At 43.9% G+C, this 13,613-nt stretch overlaps 2 protein-coding genes across 7 annotated transcripts; both read right to left on the minus strand.

Annotated features, from left to right (window-relative positions):
* LOC111950238 (rho-related GTP-binding protein RhoG) lies at nt 1-4,015 on the minus strand. 2 transcript variants are annotated; one of them, XM_023967657.3, is made up of 2 exons: nt 3,758-4,015; nt 1-3,030 (listed from the first exon to the last, which is right to left on the minus strand). In XM_023967657.3, exons 1-2 carry the CDS (start codon nt 3,906-3,908, stop codon nt 2,423-2,425), a joined length of 759 nt encoding a protein of 252 aa, XP_023823425.1. In that variant the 5' UTR covers nt 3,909-4,015; the 3' UTR covers nt 1-2,422. The 2 variants fall into 2 exon arrangements, with proteins under 2 accessions (XP_023823425.1, XP_023823426.1); XM_023967658.2 differs by having other exon boundaries at nt 3,679-3,848.
* Nucleotides 4,016-4,116: 101 nt separating this feature from the next.
* Nucleotides 4,117-13,027, minus strand: LOC139022895 (FH2 domain-containing protein 1-like). Of its 5 annotated transcripts, none has more exons than XM_070434478.1 (12): nt 12,994-13,027; nt 9,000-9,466; nt 8,747-8,808; nt 8,534-8,636; nt 8,335-8,420; nt 8,051-8,151; nt 7,848-7,918; nt 7,579-7,686; nt 7,389-7,459; nt 6,997-7,114; nt 6,477-6,641; nt 4,117-6,294 (listed from the first exon to the last, which is right to left on the minus strand). In XM_070434478.1, exons 1-12 carry the CDS (start codon nt 13,001-13,003, stop codon nt 4,648-4,650), a joined length of 3,009 nt encoding a protein of 1,002 aa, XP_070290579.1. In that variant the 5' UTR covers nt 13,004-13,027; the 3' UTR covers nt 4,117-4,647. The 5 variants fall into 5 exon arrangements, with proteins under 5 accessions (XP_070290579.1, XP_070290578.1, XP_070290577.1 ...); XM_070434477.1 differs by lacking the exon at nt 12,994-13,027 and adding an exon at nt 10,639-10,812; XM_070434476.1 differs by lacking the exon at nt 12,994-13,027 and adding an exon at nt 10,275-10,489.
* Between the last annotated feature and the right edge of the window lie 586 nt (nt 13,028-13,613).

The raw sequence follows: 13,613 nt of genomic DNA on the forward strand, positions 1-13,613 counted from the left end.
TAATCGTTTATCKGAAATATTTATTGTACAGTACACACATTGACTTCTCATTGTAAAAAAGGATTGAATCAAAAATATATAAAGTTGAGTCTTTACACATAAAGGTAAAGACCATGACACATGTATCTGGAATTAAATGGAATATAAAATGAATACCAAAATGTCTCTCTTGGATCATAAATACCACAACCAAGCCTCTTTAGTCTGCAGTACAGAATGGCATTGAGCGCCAAAGACATAAGGGAATATGTAGGCCTACTTAAAAATACTTAATTGAACCATTATAACCTGTTATACAGGTATCTGCCAAAATAAAGGAAACACCAACATAAAATGTCTAAATAGGGCGTTGGGCCACCATGTGCCACCAGAACAGCATGACATAGATTATACAAGTGTCTGGAAATCTATTGGACACCATTCTTACATGAGAAATTCCATAATTTGGTGTTTTGTTGATGGTGGTGGAAAATGCAGTCTTGGGCACCGCKCCAGTATCTCCCATGTGTTCAATTGGGTTGAGATCTGGTGACTGACACACACATCCTTTAAACCCCCATGCTCATTTGAGACCCTTCTTTCAAAGTAACAGATCTCTTCTAGCCATGGTTGCCAAAATAACAGGCAACTGGGCATTTTTACACATGACCTTAAGCATTATGGGATGTTAATTRCTTAATAAACTCAGGAATCACACTTGTGTGGCAGAACCTGCTTTCAATATACTTTTATTCCTCATTTACTCAAGTGTTTCCTTTATTTTGGCAATTAGATGTACATTTCATAGGTTTCTGGTAAAAAAAAACTATTACATTCCACCAGAACCAATCTGTTATCAGTCAGTGTTAGGGTGGAATTAATTCCTTCTGTTTGAGAAGGCAAAGACTTCCACATAGAGGAAGTGCAACTTCAGTTCTCAAGTGCTACAGACTCTGCAGGTTTCCACCACATGTATTGTCCAGTCAGCAAATTTACTATGAATTATACCTAAAATGCAATACTTCACATTCAATTTAGTGGTGCAGTCTGATGGGAAAAACCAGCAGACCCTGTGGCCCTTAATTACAGAAGCTGCACATCAACTCATTASAGATCCCATATGACATCACAAAGGGATGAGGCACACGACAGAACCATTCATACCAATAATACCACCAGACACTGAAAAAAACCCTGCTAGAGTGGTTTGGGTAAAAATGTAGGCCTATGCCTTCCACTCTCCAACAAGCATGTTCATGCAGCACAAGGAACTGTTAGGATTGCAGCTCCTGTTGCAGTATTAGCCATACATACTTGCCATTACACTTAGATAAGTTAACAGTTAGCCAGGAATGAGCAGCATTACTGYTGATACGTGGTACCTTCAACACGCGTTCCTCAATGAGGGCAGTAACGCTAAACAACTTTTATGACATCCTAATGTGTAGCATTATTCAGCACCGATTTCAGTTAGTTACAATAGAACATAGAATGCAGTTTACTTGTGGTTTCTGCTTGCCTTCAGACAAAAAATAAAGACCACCCATAAGCAGGTCAGCTGACTGAGAGTTAGACTTTTTTTTGGTGGTGGTGGGGGGGGGGTTAATCACTAAACACTCAAATTATTGCTTCCTGATTTGTCCCACCAGCAATACAAAAATAACATTAATCTTTAGGGCATCTGTTTACTTAGCAGCTACCCAATCTGTATTCACTGACACAATCAGGACTTTGTTTTGACAAAGCATTGTGCGGAATGGCAAGCTCATGGTTTTACAGAGTAAGAGAGAGGAGTGTGAGTAACAGAGCAATAGGAGACAGACTGTTCTAATCAAAGTGTGCATGTGTTCAGGRTGACAGTGTCATACATACACCCTTGCTTGTCTCATACCAGCAAGGCTAGTTCGGCAGATATCCTGTGATCCTGGCTTATGAACAACGTTAAAGGCAAACTATCTTATTGACAATCCACACTACAACTATTACTGTAATGGCACAGAGGGATGAACATAATGTTTAACACAGTGGCTACTGATTGACACAACATTCCTGTGAATCACATCAGATGACAACAAGGGCAAAGTTCACAGAAAAAGACCAACACATTACAAGACTGGCCTGATGAAGGASAAAAGCAAAGGTGTCAAATCAATTGTAATCTTCTTAAACATACAGCCAGTGAGGACAAGGCAGCAAGTTGCTGAGAAGGCACCATTGAAATCCCTTAGCATCGTCGCTGCAGTTTTGATTTCAGAGATACAAAAAAATCCATAGGAAGGTTGTTGGCATCAATTGAGGACCTCTTGACAAACAATCAATTAATATTGAAGCCAGGCAATGCTAACAAGTGGTGAGGGTTAGAACGTGAAAGGCATATTGGGAGCCAAAATGGCAGCGCCAATCGTGAGTCTCTTCCCCCAGTCCCCCTAGTCTAGGCACATAGTTATAACACAGCACACTTCTTGACATTTTTCTTGGTAACGGGGTAGAGCACAGCTCGCACGGCCTCTTCAAACACCTCCCTCACACCGTCCTGCATCAGAGCTGAGCACTCCAGGTATTTGACGGCGCCGATCTGCTTGGCTAAGGCATTACCCTGCTGTTGGTTGGTGGGGGCCAGGCCGTGCTCCTTCAACTTCTTCACCGCCTCCACATCTCCACGCAGATCCTTCTTGGTGCCCACCAGCAGCACTGGAACTCCAGGACAGTGGTGGGATACCTCTGGGTGCCACTTGTGCCGTACATTGGCATGAGAGGACGGGCTGCCAATGGAGAAACAGATGATGAAGACATTGGTCTGGGGGTAGGAGAGGGTGCGCAGGCGGTCGTACTCCTCCTGGCCAGCAGTGTCCCACAGGTTGAGGCTGATGGCGCGGCTGTCCACACTTATCTGGGCACTGTAGTTGTCGAACACGGTGGGGATGTACTCCTCTGGGAAGGCGTTTGTCGTGTAGGAGATTAGAAGGCAAGTCTTACCMACGGCACCATCGCCCACCACCACACACTTTATGGTCTGCATGCTTCCCTCATCCACACTGGCGACTAGGGTTCCTGAAACAAGGGGCAATATGAGAGAGAGCCACATGACCATAAAATGCTGATCAAACATTGTTCAATGTAGCCAGATTGAGTAGTCATTGATTTTAGAGGATAACACACATGAACGTGTTTTTGTAACACCAATTTTTTATGTGGTCCTCAATGGAGAGGCAGACAGGGTTTACCAATACAAAGTCAAAACATAAACGASAACATTAGAAAGAATACAGTTAAATACATTACACAAACTGATAGCGAAACATTAGTTAGTTACTTATTTTGCTTGTTAACAAACAAGCTAGTGAACTATTTCTCGTTAACTACAAGAAAGTTGCACTAACGTTAGTTACATAGCTAACTAAGTACAAACATACTAGCATTATTGAATGAAAATAAAACRGTTATGTACAGGCAGTACAGCCCAGGGATTTAGTTAGCTATCCGCCAGGAAAAACGTCGATAGAACCTTGCGCCAACTAGCTAGTTAGCTATCTATAGTTAGCCACTTAGCACGCGCTTGTGTTTCCGTAGCTAGCTGTAAACTTTAGCTAACCTTAGTGCAAGCTAGCTAACGCCAATTTAGGTTGTAAAATTGGCCGAGAACACGAATAATTTTTTGGAAATAATCTTTAACCAGGTTCAATGAAGAACATAACTCACAGTGAATTTAAAAAGGATGTTGAAATGTCCCATTGGCTAACTGAGCTGAAAGTCAGGTTATCTTGATAAATTGCCCCACCGCTTATTTGACTCGCGCCCTCATCCTCCTCCTCCTCCTTCTTCTTCTTGTCCTCCTCCTTCTTCTTCTTGTCCTCCTTCTTCTTCTTCTTCTTCTTCTTCTTCTCCTTCGTGTGGTTTCCCGGCAGACTAGACGCTTCGTATTGCTGCATCTCAGTTCGGAAAGTGCATTGCACCTTTGTTCACAAAAAATAATAATGGGGACACCCTCCTTTCGTTGTAGCAGGTATTTCATCCGGGGATTCTTGCCCAAATAGTATTTTATTCTGGTTGTTGTAGTCGCTAGCTGCTACAGTACAGTAGTGGAGGAGTGAGTTGGTCACACTTATTTAACAAAAGCCACACAATTTTAAACACAACTGAAAGATCACTGGTTTTATTGTTTTGTGTACAGTTGGGACACAGAAATGTAAATACTCTCAATGCATCTTCAATGATSCAGTCACCTCCAAGCACCCCACCACCCCATCTCTCATTTGAAATATGGAGAACTTCAATAYTCATCAAAGTGGGTCTTATTCCTGACCAGATCCTTCTCTGTTTATCCCCTMTTCACCCATTCCCTCTCTATCACACCATATTCAAGTATCTTGTTGAATAACTCTAAGTACAACTTCCTGTATACCACCATATCCAGCCTTATTTTTCCTTTCCTTTGCCTACTTTCATTATTCCAGGTAAATTGTGAGGACCCATTGTGTTATTTTATTGCCTACCTTATATTTATCACACTTTCAGTACAAAGTAATTTATAAAAATATGCCTGATTACTTAGCTAAAGCCAATGAGGTGTGATATTAAAAATAAAGGTACTATTCTTGATTCCCTATTGGCATCTCTCCATATCAGATCTGAGGGTTTTTATGTATATCTAGGTGGGTATGGGCAGACTCACTTCCACATGGATAGTGGAGTTGGGAGCTTTGACCTGGGGCCAGGCAGCTTTATAACTGTGGTCTTTGGGACTGTAGACTGGCTGCTCCTGTCCTTATTCACAGCCGCGACGGCAATGAGGGCACAGCGTATGACCTTGGCACTGGTGGTCACAGAGCTCTGAAGGGCACGGCAGGGTATAGAGGTATGATAGTCAGGGTGCAGGGGCAGCCGCTTGGACACACACAGAGCTGACTCCATCACTGGCTCCACTTTGACTTCCTTCTCTTTCCCCTTTAGCTTAGTTTTCATCTGCACCTTCTCCTTCGCCATCTTCCTCTCCTTCTCCTTCTCTTTCTCCTTGACCTTCTCCCTCTCTTTCACTCTTTTCTTCTCCTTCTGCTTTACCTTCTCACTTTCCCTCTCCTCTCTCACTCCCTCCCTCTCTCTTTCACTCTCCAGCTCTCTTTCCTTCTTCTTTATCTTCTCCTCTCTCTCCTTCTCATTTGGTTTGGCTTTTTCTAGTAGTCGACGAAGTGGATGCTTTTTTTTGGTCTGCTCATTCAGAGATTGCATTTTTTCCCTAACAATCCCTTCAAGTCTGACCTCAGTATGATCTCTGGAGGTGATTGGAGTTGGGGAACGCATTGAGTTCCTGAGAGGGAGACGTGAGGACCATGTGGAGGCTGCCTCTGACCTGCCTTGCATTTTGGGAATGGCCGAGGCTGTGGGAGTAGGGATGGCAGAGGCAGTAGAGGAAAGGGTGGAAGTAGGGCTTGTGGAGGGTGTGGAAGCCCTACTCCTGGGTATAGTTCTCTGCAGCACCTTTTTGTTCTGCACGTTGTCCCCCTGGRCCTGGGGTGCTGCCGCTTTGTGGACCTGGGGTGCTGCCGCTTTGTGGACCTGGGGTGATGCCGCTCTGACCTGCTTGTCCCTCAACCGTAAGAAGCAGTGGGATCCTTCCGTGGGCTCCTCCCAGGGCTGTGTTGGGCTCAGGTTCTTATAGGAGCATAGGCCAGTCACAAGAGTGTGACACACTACTGTGTCTCCCATGCATGAATACAGACGCTCCCATTCCCCAGGCTTCTGTGACTGTCCCTTGGTGGTGGGTTCGGCAGAGGCTGTGTCATGCTGTTTCTCTGGGTCAGACATTTCTTGTAGACTGCACTGCTGGTTCACCACTTTAGATGCTACACGTCTCAGCAGATCAGCACTCTCCAGAGGTGACTGTGGGCTGTCCACTGGAGGGGTGGTCTCCTGGGCAGGCTTGGCTGACATGCTGTTTGTGGGGTCAGAGGGGGGAGAAGACACACTCTGCTGAAGCTTTGTCTTGGGTGGTGGTGGTGAGTGAGCAAGSGTTGGTGGTGGTGTGTCACATGATTCTGTAGTATCATCATCATTGATGTTCTCCAGTAAGTTGTGTAAGGTTGGACTCATGGCACGTAGTCGGCTGTCTGGGCTTCGTACGTTGTGGCGGCTCTGCCAGGTGTGGTAGAGGCTCCTCTCCAGGGTGCTCTCCAGGTCTTCTTGCTGGATGTCCCTGAGTCCCACCTCCAGGGCTGAACAGTTGGCTATGGAGCGACGTCTCACCGTCCTGTCCCGGTCCCTCTCCAGCCTCTCTCTCTCTGCTCGCTTCTGTTCCTGAAGCTCCCTCTTTGCATTCTCCTGAAACAAAATCAGAAGAGTTATCAAATTAAAATGAACAGAATCATTTAGGGAAAATAAAAGTGCATCAATGGAGGTCTTGCCAACCAGCACACATTATTGCAGCAAAAAAATATTCATTCATATCAATGGGAGAAATTAAAATATGGTTGAACACCAACAGATGCTGCTTAGGTGCTGACCTCTACAGCTTTCTGAAAGCGAATGTTGAAGGAGTAAAAGATGCTGCAGGCCTCCTCCAGCTTGAACGCGACATCATCCTCACAGAAGAAGTCCAACAGGTCCTGTTGGGCCTGCAGTAGAGCCTCCACCTCCACCTCTGCCTCCTCCAGCCTCCCCTCAGCCGTCTGACAACAGACCACAAAAAAAGTCTTGCAAACCACCTTTCACAACTTATGATTGTTAGTCCAAATTACCATAAATGTACTTTCAAATGGCTTGCAAATGGTAAGGTCCTTTCTGAAACATTGAAGGGGCAGTCTTGTGGTCTTATTTTGACATATTATTCATTATTTTACAGCAGGAGTGTCAAACTCATTCCATGCAGGGCCTAGTGTCTGCATGTTTTTGTTTTATTCTTTTAATTACGACCTAGACAACCAGGTGAGGGGAGTTCTTTACTAATTAGTGACCTTAATTCATCAATCAAGTACAAGGGAGGAGCAAAAACCCGCAGACACGTATTTTACAGGAAGCACTTACCTGGAGGAAGGATTTGATTTGCTGTTGGAGAACAGGTTCAGTCTGAATTCTCCTCTCTAGTCCAGTTAGTCTGCTGCACAGCTGAGACAGATCCCCTTGCACCACATCCACAGACAGTCTGATGGGTGAAAGAGAACAGTAAGGTGAGATTAGTCTGATTTAAAGGGACCTAACATTGTTATTAACAATGGACTGAATGAATGAATGAATGGATGAATGACTCAATCAATCAACAAACTAATCAGTCAACATCATTGAGTACTTGAGTAGACCCCCAAAACACGCAAAAACAAAATTGTATATAATGCCGCTTCTTTTCTTTTTCAAGCATGTGAGAACTATGTCAGCAACTTGTCATGAAGGACTCATAACATCCTAAGTGTGTCACTGACCTGGAGGCTGGACCCACATGGCTCAGCTTGAGGGGAAAGGACAGCAGGGTTGGGTCTTTCCTAACAGCTTCCTGAGAGAGGACAGACATATTGTATTATTTTCTTTCTGTGAGACCCAAGTAGGACTAGTAGTAGGAGTGTTAGAAAAACCTTTTAACACCCATTTGTGAAATATTGATCAGATTTTTACCATGGCCACATAATGCAGCAGGTTCATGCCTGGTTTGTTGGCTTTGGTGTCAGCTAGTTTGAGCAAAGAGGCGATGCGGAACCCAGCAGCATTGCCTGCGTAACCTCCCTGTTGTTGAAGGTCAGAAGGTGTGACAAGATCAGATCACTTATTCATACTCATGCACTCAACACATTTGGAAAAAATTGCGAATATTGKTTGTCAATAAATCAATCAATCAGCCTGTCTGGGTGCACTGGTTGTCTAGGTGCCAGATGACTGCGACTCACGGCATTCATGTAATTTCCTGCCCTCAGGACCAGCCGTAGGATGGAGTGCAACTCTGGGCAGCTCAAAAGCTCTAAGAAAGAGACAGATAGATGTAATTTATAGTATGTCACTAAGATAAATCAACATAAAAGTTGAAGAAATCTCACAAAAAAGTTCAGGGACCTGGGAAAAACAAATTTCAATCACTCTGCTGTTTTCTCACCTGTGGCTGCAGACACCAAGCAGCGTGCTGACACACACAGAGAAGATAAGGCCGGGTCAAACTCCTGCTGCAGGATCATGGCATCCAAACGCAAGCGATAACTGACCAAGGAAAATAACAGGAGAGTATTGGAAAACCCACATTTTAAACAGCTTAAATGAGAGAAAATGGCGACAAGTTGAGGGGATGCAAAAGACAGGAAGAGAAATTAGATAAGGATTCRATAGCATTTTCTTTTGGTAGGAGAAGGGTGATGACCAAACACCAACAATATGTTTAATCACCTGGGCACCTCCACTAGTAGGAGCATGAAGAGGTCAGGGTCTTCAAGATGGCTACGCTCTCCTCGGTATGCCCTCAGACGCCTCTCCTACAGAACAGGACACATGAGTTAGTACACTGTAGGATGGAAAAACCATGAAGATATAAAGACCACTAAATAGACCCAGATGATATGGAGAGACAGACAGAACTCCACAGTACCTCCTCAGTCTCAGGCAGCATTTTGCACAGTTCACTGAGCATCTCACTCCCATAGTGCTGCCCAGCCCCCWGCCTGATGTTCTCCACTATCTCCCTGACTGCACTGTGAAGAGATGAGTTATAATGAGTTGCCATGGATGACATTAAACATTTATCTGATAGTGACATTATTATGCAAACCTGATTAAAGTGGGCTTAAAATATCTCTCCCACCTCTTGAACTGCCGGAGGAAAATTCCCACATTCATACTGCGCTTCCCGTCCAGAAGTGATACCTACGGGGTTAGACAGAAACAGAAAATACCAGTCAGAACAATCAACATACAGCCACACCCCAATCATTCTCTAAGGAAACAACCCACAGTATGGCAATAGCACCAACCTGGAATACACTTTTCATTGCAATTAAGACTAATAGACATTATGCCTAAAACGGCCATTTACATATGGAAACCAGTCCACTGACCTTTTCAGGTGCATTGTGTAGAGGGGAGCCAATAGGTCTGAGACCATGCCGTAAACTGCCATCCTTCTTGGGGGGCCGAGACCTCTTCTGTTGTCCAAACAGCTCGTCCAAGGAGCTCAGGTCGAAGTGGAACTCATCTGGACTGTTCCAGACACTCTGACGGCCCTCTACCTTCTCCTTCGGAATGAGGTCCCAGTTCAGGTTGCGTAACTTGGACCGTTGCAGGACATCCCGACTGTTCTGGAGGTCACCGGGCAGTGGAGGAGGTGGGGGTGGTGGGAAGATGGCAGGGGGAGGTGGGGGAGACATGGTCRGGTGTGGTGGGTGAGACATGGTTGGGGGAGGTGGAGAGGACATGGATGTGGGGGGAGAGAGTGATGTCAGCTCAGACAGGGGATCCATGTAGGTCACTTCTCTTCTAGGGTCACAAGAGTTGGGCAGTGGAGCTTCATTGAAGGGCCAGAGATCTGTACGGAAGTTAGAACAAGAATGTAGTTAGTGGAGATGTGGTTGTTGCCAGCCCAACTGTGTATAAAATGGAGAGAGGAGTTACATAGAAAAATAATGATATACTATGCCATAATTACAACAATACAACTTTCCAACTARCTACTCAATCATCTGTAAAATGTAGAGACAATAAACATATAAAAGCTTAAATATCTTACTACATTTGTCAGTGACACACTTTGCAGGATGAAGATAATTGTAGGAAACATAAGTTCCATTTTTCAACATTTTCCTCTTGCAAGCACCTCTCGCCACAAGAGCATTCTCAAATAACACGTTTATGAGGCCAAGCATATTAGCTAGCCCAAACGGCCGGCAGATGAAGCTATGACAAACTTAAATGAATAATAGCGCAATCTGCCGGCCGGTTGGGCTACATATTAGCCTACTATTAGAATAAAAATGTGAGTTTACATTTAAAATGGAAACTTTTCAGACTGTTTGTCACGAATTATATCGCAAGAATAAAATAGCCTATCATGCTAAAAAATAAATGTCATGCTAATATATTCTCATAACGCAAATATATTGCCACTATATCTCTAAGCACCTGATATCAGTTCCCCATTTCATTAACCGACATTATTGAATATATAGCCTAATTTGTAATAGAGCAATTCAATTTACATTTTCTGGGGCTGCCGTTCAGTGTTGCCTCCAGCGATGTAATTCCACTATTTACTTTGACATGTACTGCTTTTAGAAGTGCTCGTTTCTAGMCCAATAATACATATCTCCATCGTAAACATATTTACATCCACATACGTGCGCAGATATGCCGTGTTGCTCCAGGAAAGCTTGAACATTTTCGGGCTGTCCAAGCGCCAGAACCAGATTCGCTGACGTAAATGAGGCTACCCCTTCCCATCATTGAGTATGACACACCGCTGAGCCTGGAGTTCTTCTTATCTTCTAAACCAAATCAACTTCTGACAATTGCACTATCTTGAACCTCTCAAAGTTTAAATCAATCACCCGAGTAGCAGTAAAACACTTTAGCGTAAATATATTCTTGCCTGTGCAGTCGCCAAAGGAGAAGGAATAGGATATGGATAGGCACTGGGCAGTATATCTTATAACTCACAAATACATTGCTCATAATATTAATGGTATTTCTGGTATTAAGCACCTGTTATATAAATGTTATGAGGCAATGTGCAGTGGATTCCTTCAAGTGGCCTGATACTGTGTAGTAGACCATTGAAATGGAGCTGACCTCRGATAGCTTTCATGACAGCCCAGTGAGCAAAATTACAATTGACATCTTTTTCAGAGTCTGATACTGTCACGTTCCTGACCTGTTYTCCTTTGTTTTGTATTTGTTTTAGTTGGTCAGGGCGTGAGTTGGGTGGGTTGGTCTAGGTTTGATTTTCTATGTTGGGATTTTGTGTTCGGCCTGGTATGATTCTCAATCAGAGACAGCTGTCAATCGTTGTCCCYGATTGAGAATCATACTTAGGCAGCCTGGGTTTCACCTGTGTTTTGTGGGTGTTTGTTCCTGTGTCAGTGTTTGGGCCACACAGGACTGTTTCAGGTTAGTCACGTTTGTTGGTTGTTGTATTTTGTAGTGTTTGTTGTTTTCCCATTAAAATATGAATACTTACCAATCCGCATCTTGGTCCGATCCATGCTCCTCCTCGTCTGAGGAGGAGAACGACTACGACAGCCGTTACAGATACAGTATTTTAAAGCGTTGAAAAAACATATTTTTTGGTCATTGTTTCTATGGCCGAATTTCAACCGTACATTCATTCAAAACATTATATCACATTCAAAACATGTCATTCCAAAAATGGAAAATGGAGCCAACTGAAGATTGCAGTGTGTAACATTTATGATTTCTCCCATCTGTCACATGCACTTATGTTAGCTTTTTCAAAAGCTTTGAACTGGCAGTGATAATGTTCAAAGTTTTCTGACAACAGAAAAAACCAACAGAACACTTAAACTATAATGATATAGTGATACATGTGACTCTACCTACATGTACATATTGCCTCAATTACCTCTACTAACCTGTGCACATTGACTCTGTACCGTTGTATATAGCCTCACTGTTATTTTACTGCTGCTCTTTGACTATTTGTTATTTGTTATTTGTTATTTTTTTACTTATCTATTTTTTACTTAACACTTATTTTTCTTGAAACTGCATTGTTGGTTACAGGCTTGTAAGTAAGCATTTCACTGTAATGTGACAAATAAAATGTGATTTGATGTGGTTGGTTATCTACCTTAGCTGAATGCACTGACTGTCATTTGCTCTGGATAACAGCATCTGCTAAATGACCAAAATGTACATTTAAAAATGAACACTTGCTAGGCAAGTAAAGTACAATAGAGTACAGTAGGGTACAATACAGAGCATTATACTGTACCCTACTCTACTGTGCTACTGTACAGTACTCTACTGTACTGAACTATACTCTACTTGTCTTTACTATACTTAACTGTACTGTGCTGTGCTCTACTGTACTGTACTGAACTATACTCTACTTGTCTTTACTATACTTAACTGTACTGTACTGTGCTGTCCAAACTTGGACCAAATCTGAACCAATCATAGCTGTTTTTGGGGGGACCAAATCAAGGCCCGTTCGGACCAAATCTGAACCAAACATAGACGTCTATGTTTTGGCCAAAACAAGGCCGGTCCGGACGGTACCGAATCATGTCTGGACCGGACGTCTGTGGACGCTGAAATGAAGGCCGGGCTGGACTGGACAAAAAAATGACTCTGTGGACGTCATGTTTGAAATCTATGTACTGGACTGATTTCTCACTGTGAAAGTGTTCTAGACATAATACACAGCTTCCCACTCCCTGACTTCCTTCTAGCCAGATATTTACAAAAGCAAAATAAGAAAGCCCCATGATTGGAATCTCCTTCCATACCTCAGACCCCCTMCTTTCACATAGCCAGAGTAAACCAGCTCAGGAAGCAACCCTCTTAATTCAAATACTTAGGCATTAGCACTCCTGGCACAGAATTCAAGGAAATGCCTCTGTGCTGTATAATAGAAACAAGGGCAGGGCTAAACAATCTCCAGGAGACATGACTTTATAACCCAGAGCCTGCTGAGATCTGGGATCTACGCTGTGTTGTGAAGGGGGACGGATGGAGGGGTTTTATTGAGCCCAAATGGGGCGTGCCCACATGGCACAGTTTTGATTAGTCAATGCTCTGTAACCCCTTATTATTTGGGTTCCTGGGAACATCCCAGTAACTTATCAWGGCAGGGAAAGAGATGAGGAAAGAGAGCTTTTTTGAAAACATTAAATACACAAAATAATATAAACATTCTGTACAGAGACACTCTAATCTTGATAAAAGGATGTAATTTATCTGAAAATGGGTTGATCTCTGAMCTAATTGCCCCATTTGTTTTGTACAAGGGCAAGACTGGTTTCTAAAAGTACTTAAAGTCCATAAAATATATAAAATTCATAAAAGTCCATAAAAGAACAAATTCTTCCCAAATACCTTCTCTCATGTTGTAACGGCAGCCTTCCTCCTCTTCAAGAGAAGAGAAGGTGTAGCAGGAACACCCACCAATCTCGGACGCAGCAGCGTAGCAACGGGCAGCAGCAGCAGCAGCGAGTTCAGGAATGGACATGGGAGACGAGCTGGACGGTAAAGGACCCTGGGCAGAGCCAGAGGAATATCGCCGCCCCAAAGCGGAGCTGGAGGCAGCGAAAGCGGAGAGGCGGCGTTTTGAGGAGCTAGCTCGGCAGCGTGAGCAGGATCTGGTTTATACCACTTGGGAGGAAATAGACAGGTGGTCGATCGACCCAGGGAGAGTGCCGGAGCCCGCCTGGGATTCCATGGAGCAATGTGCAGAGGGATACCGGCGCATGAGGTTAGCACGACGCGGTAGGAAGCCCGAGAAGAAACCCCAAAATTTTTTGGGGGGGTAAAGGGGTGTGTAGCTGGGTCAAGTAGGAGCGGCCAACTCCCCCTGCTTACCGTAAGGAGCCAAGGATGGAACAGAGCCGGTGAGGGCGGTATTGGAGGTGAGCGAGGTAGAAGACTGTGAAGGATCTAATGGGGAAATTGGAGGAGAGAGTTATGAGGGAGGTGTTGTGTTGGTGTTGGAGGCACGG

This window comes from Salvelinus sp. IW2-2015, linkage group LG23, assembly GCF_002910315.2.
Source record: "Salvelinus sp. IW2-2015 linkage group LG23, ASM291031v2, whole genome shotgun sequence".
Lineage (NCBI taxonomy): Eukaryota > Metazoa > Chordata > Actinopteri > Salmoniformes > Salmonidae > Salvelinus > Salvelinus sp. IW2-2015.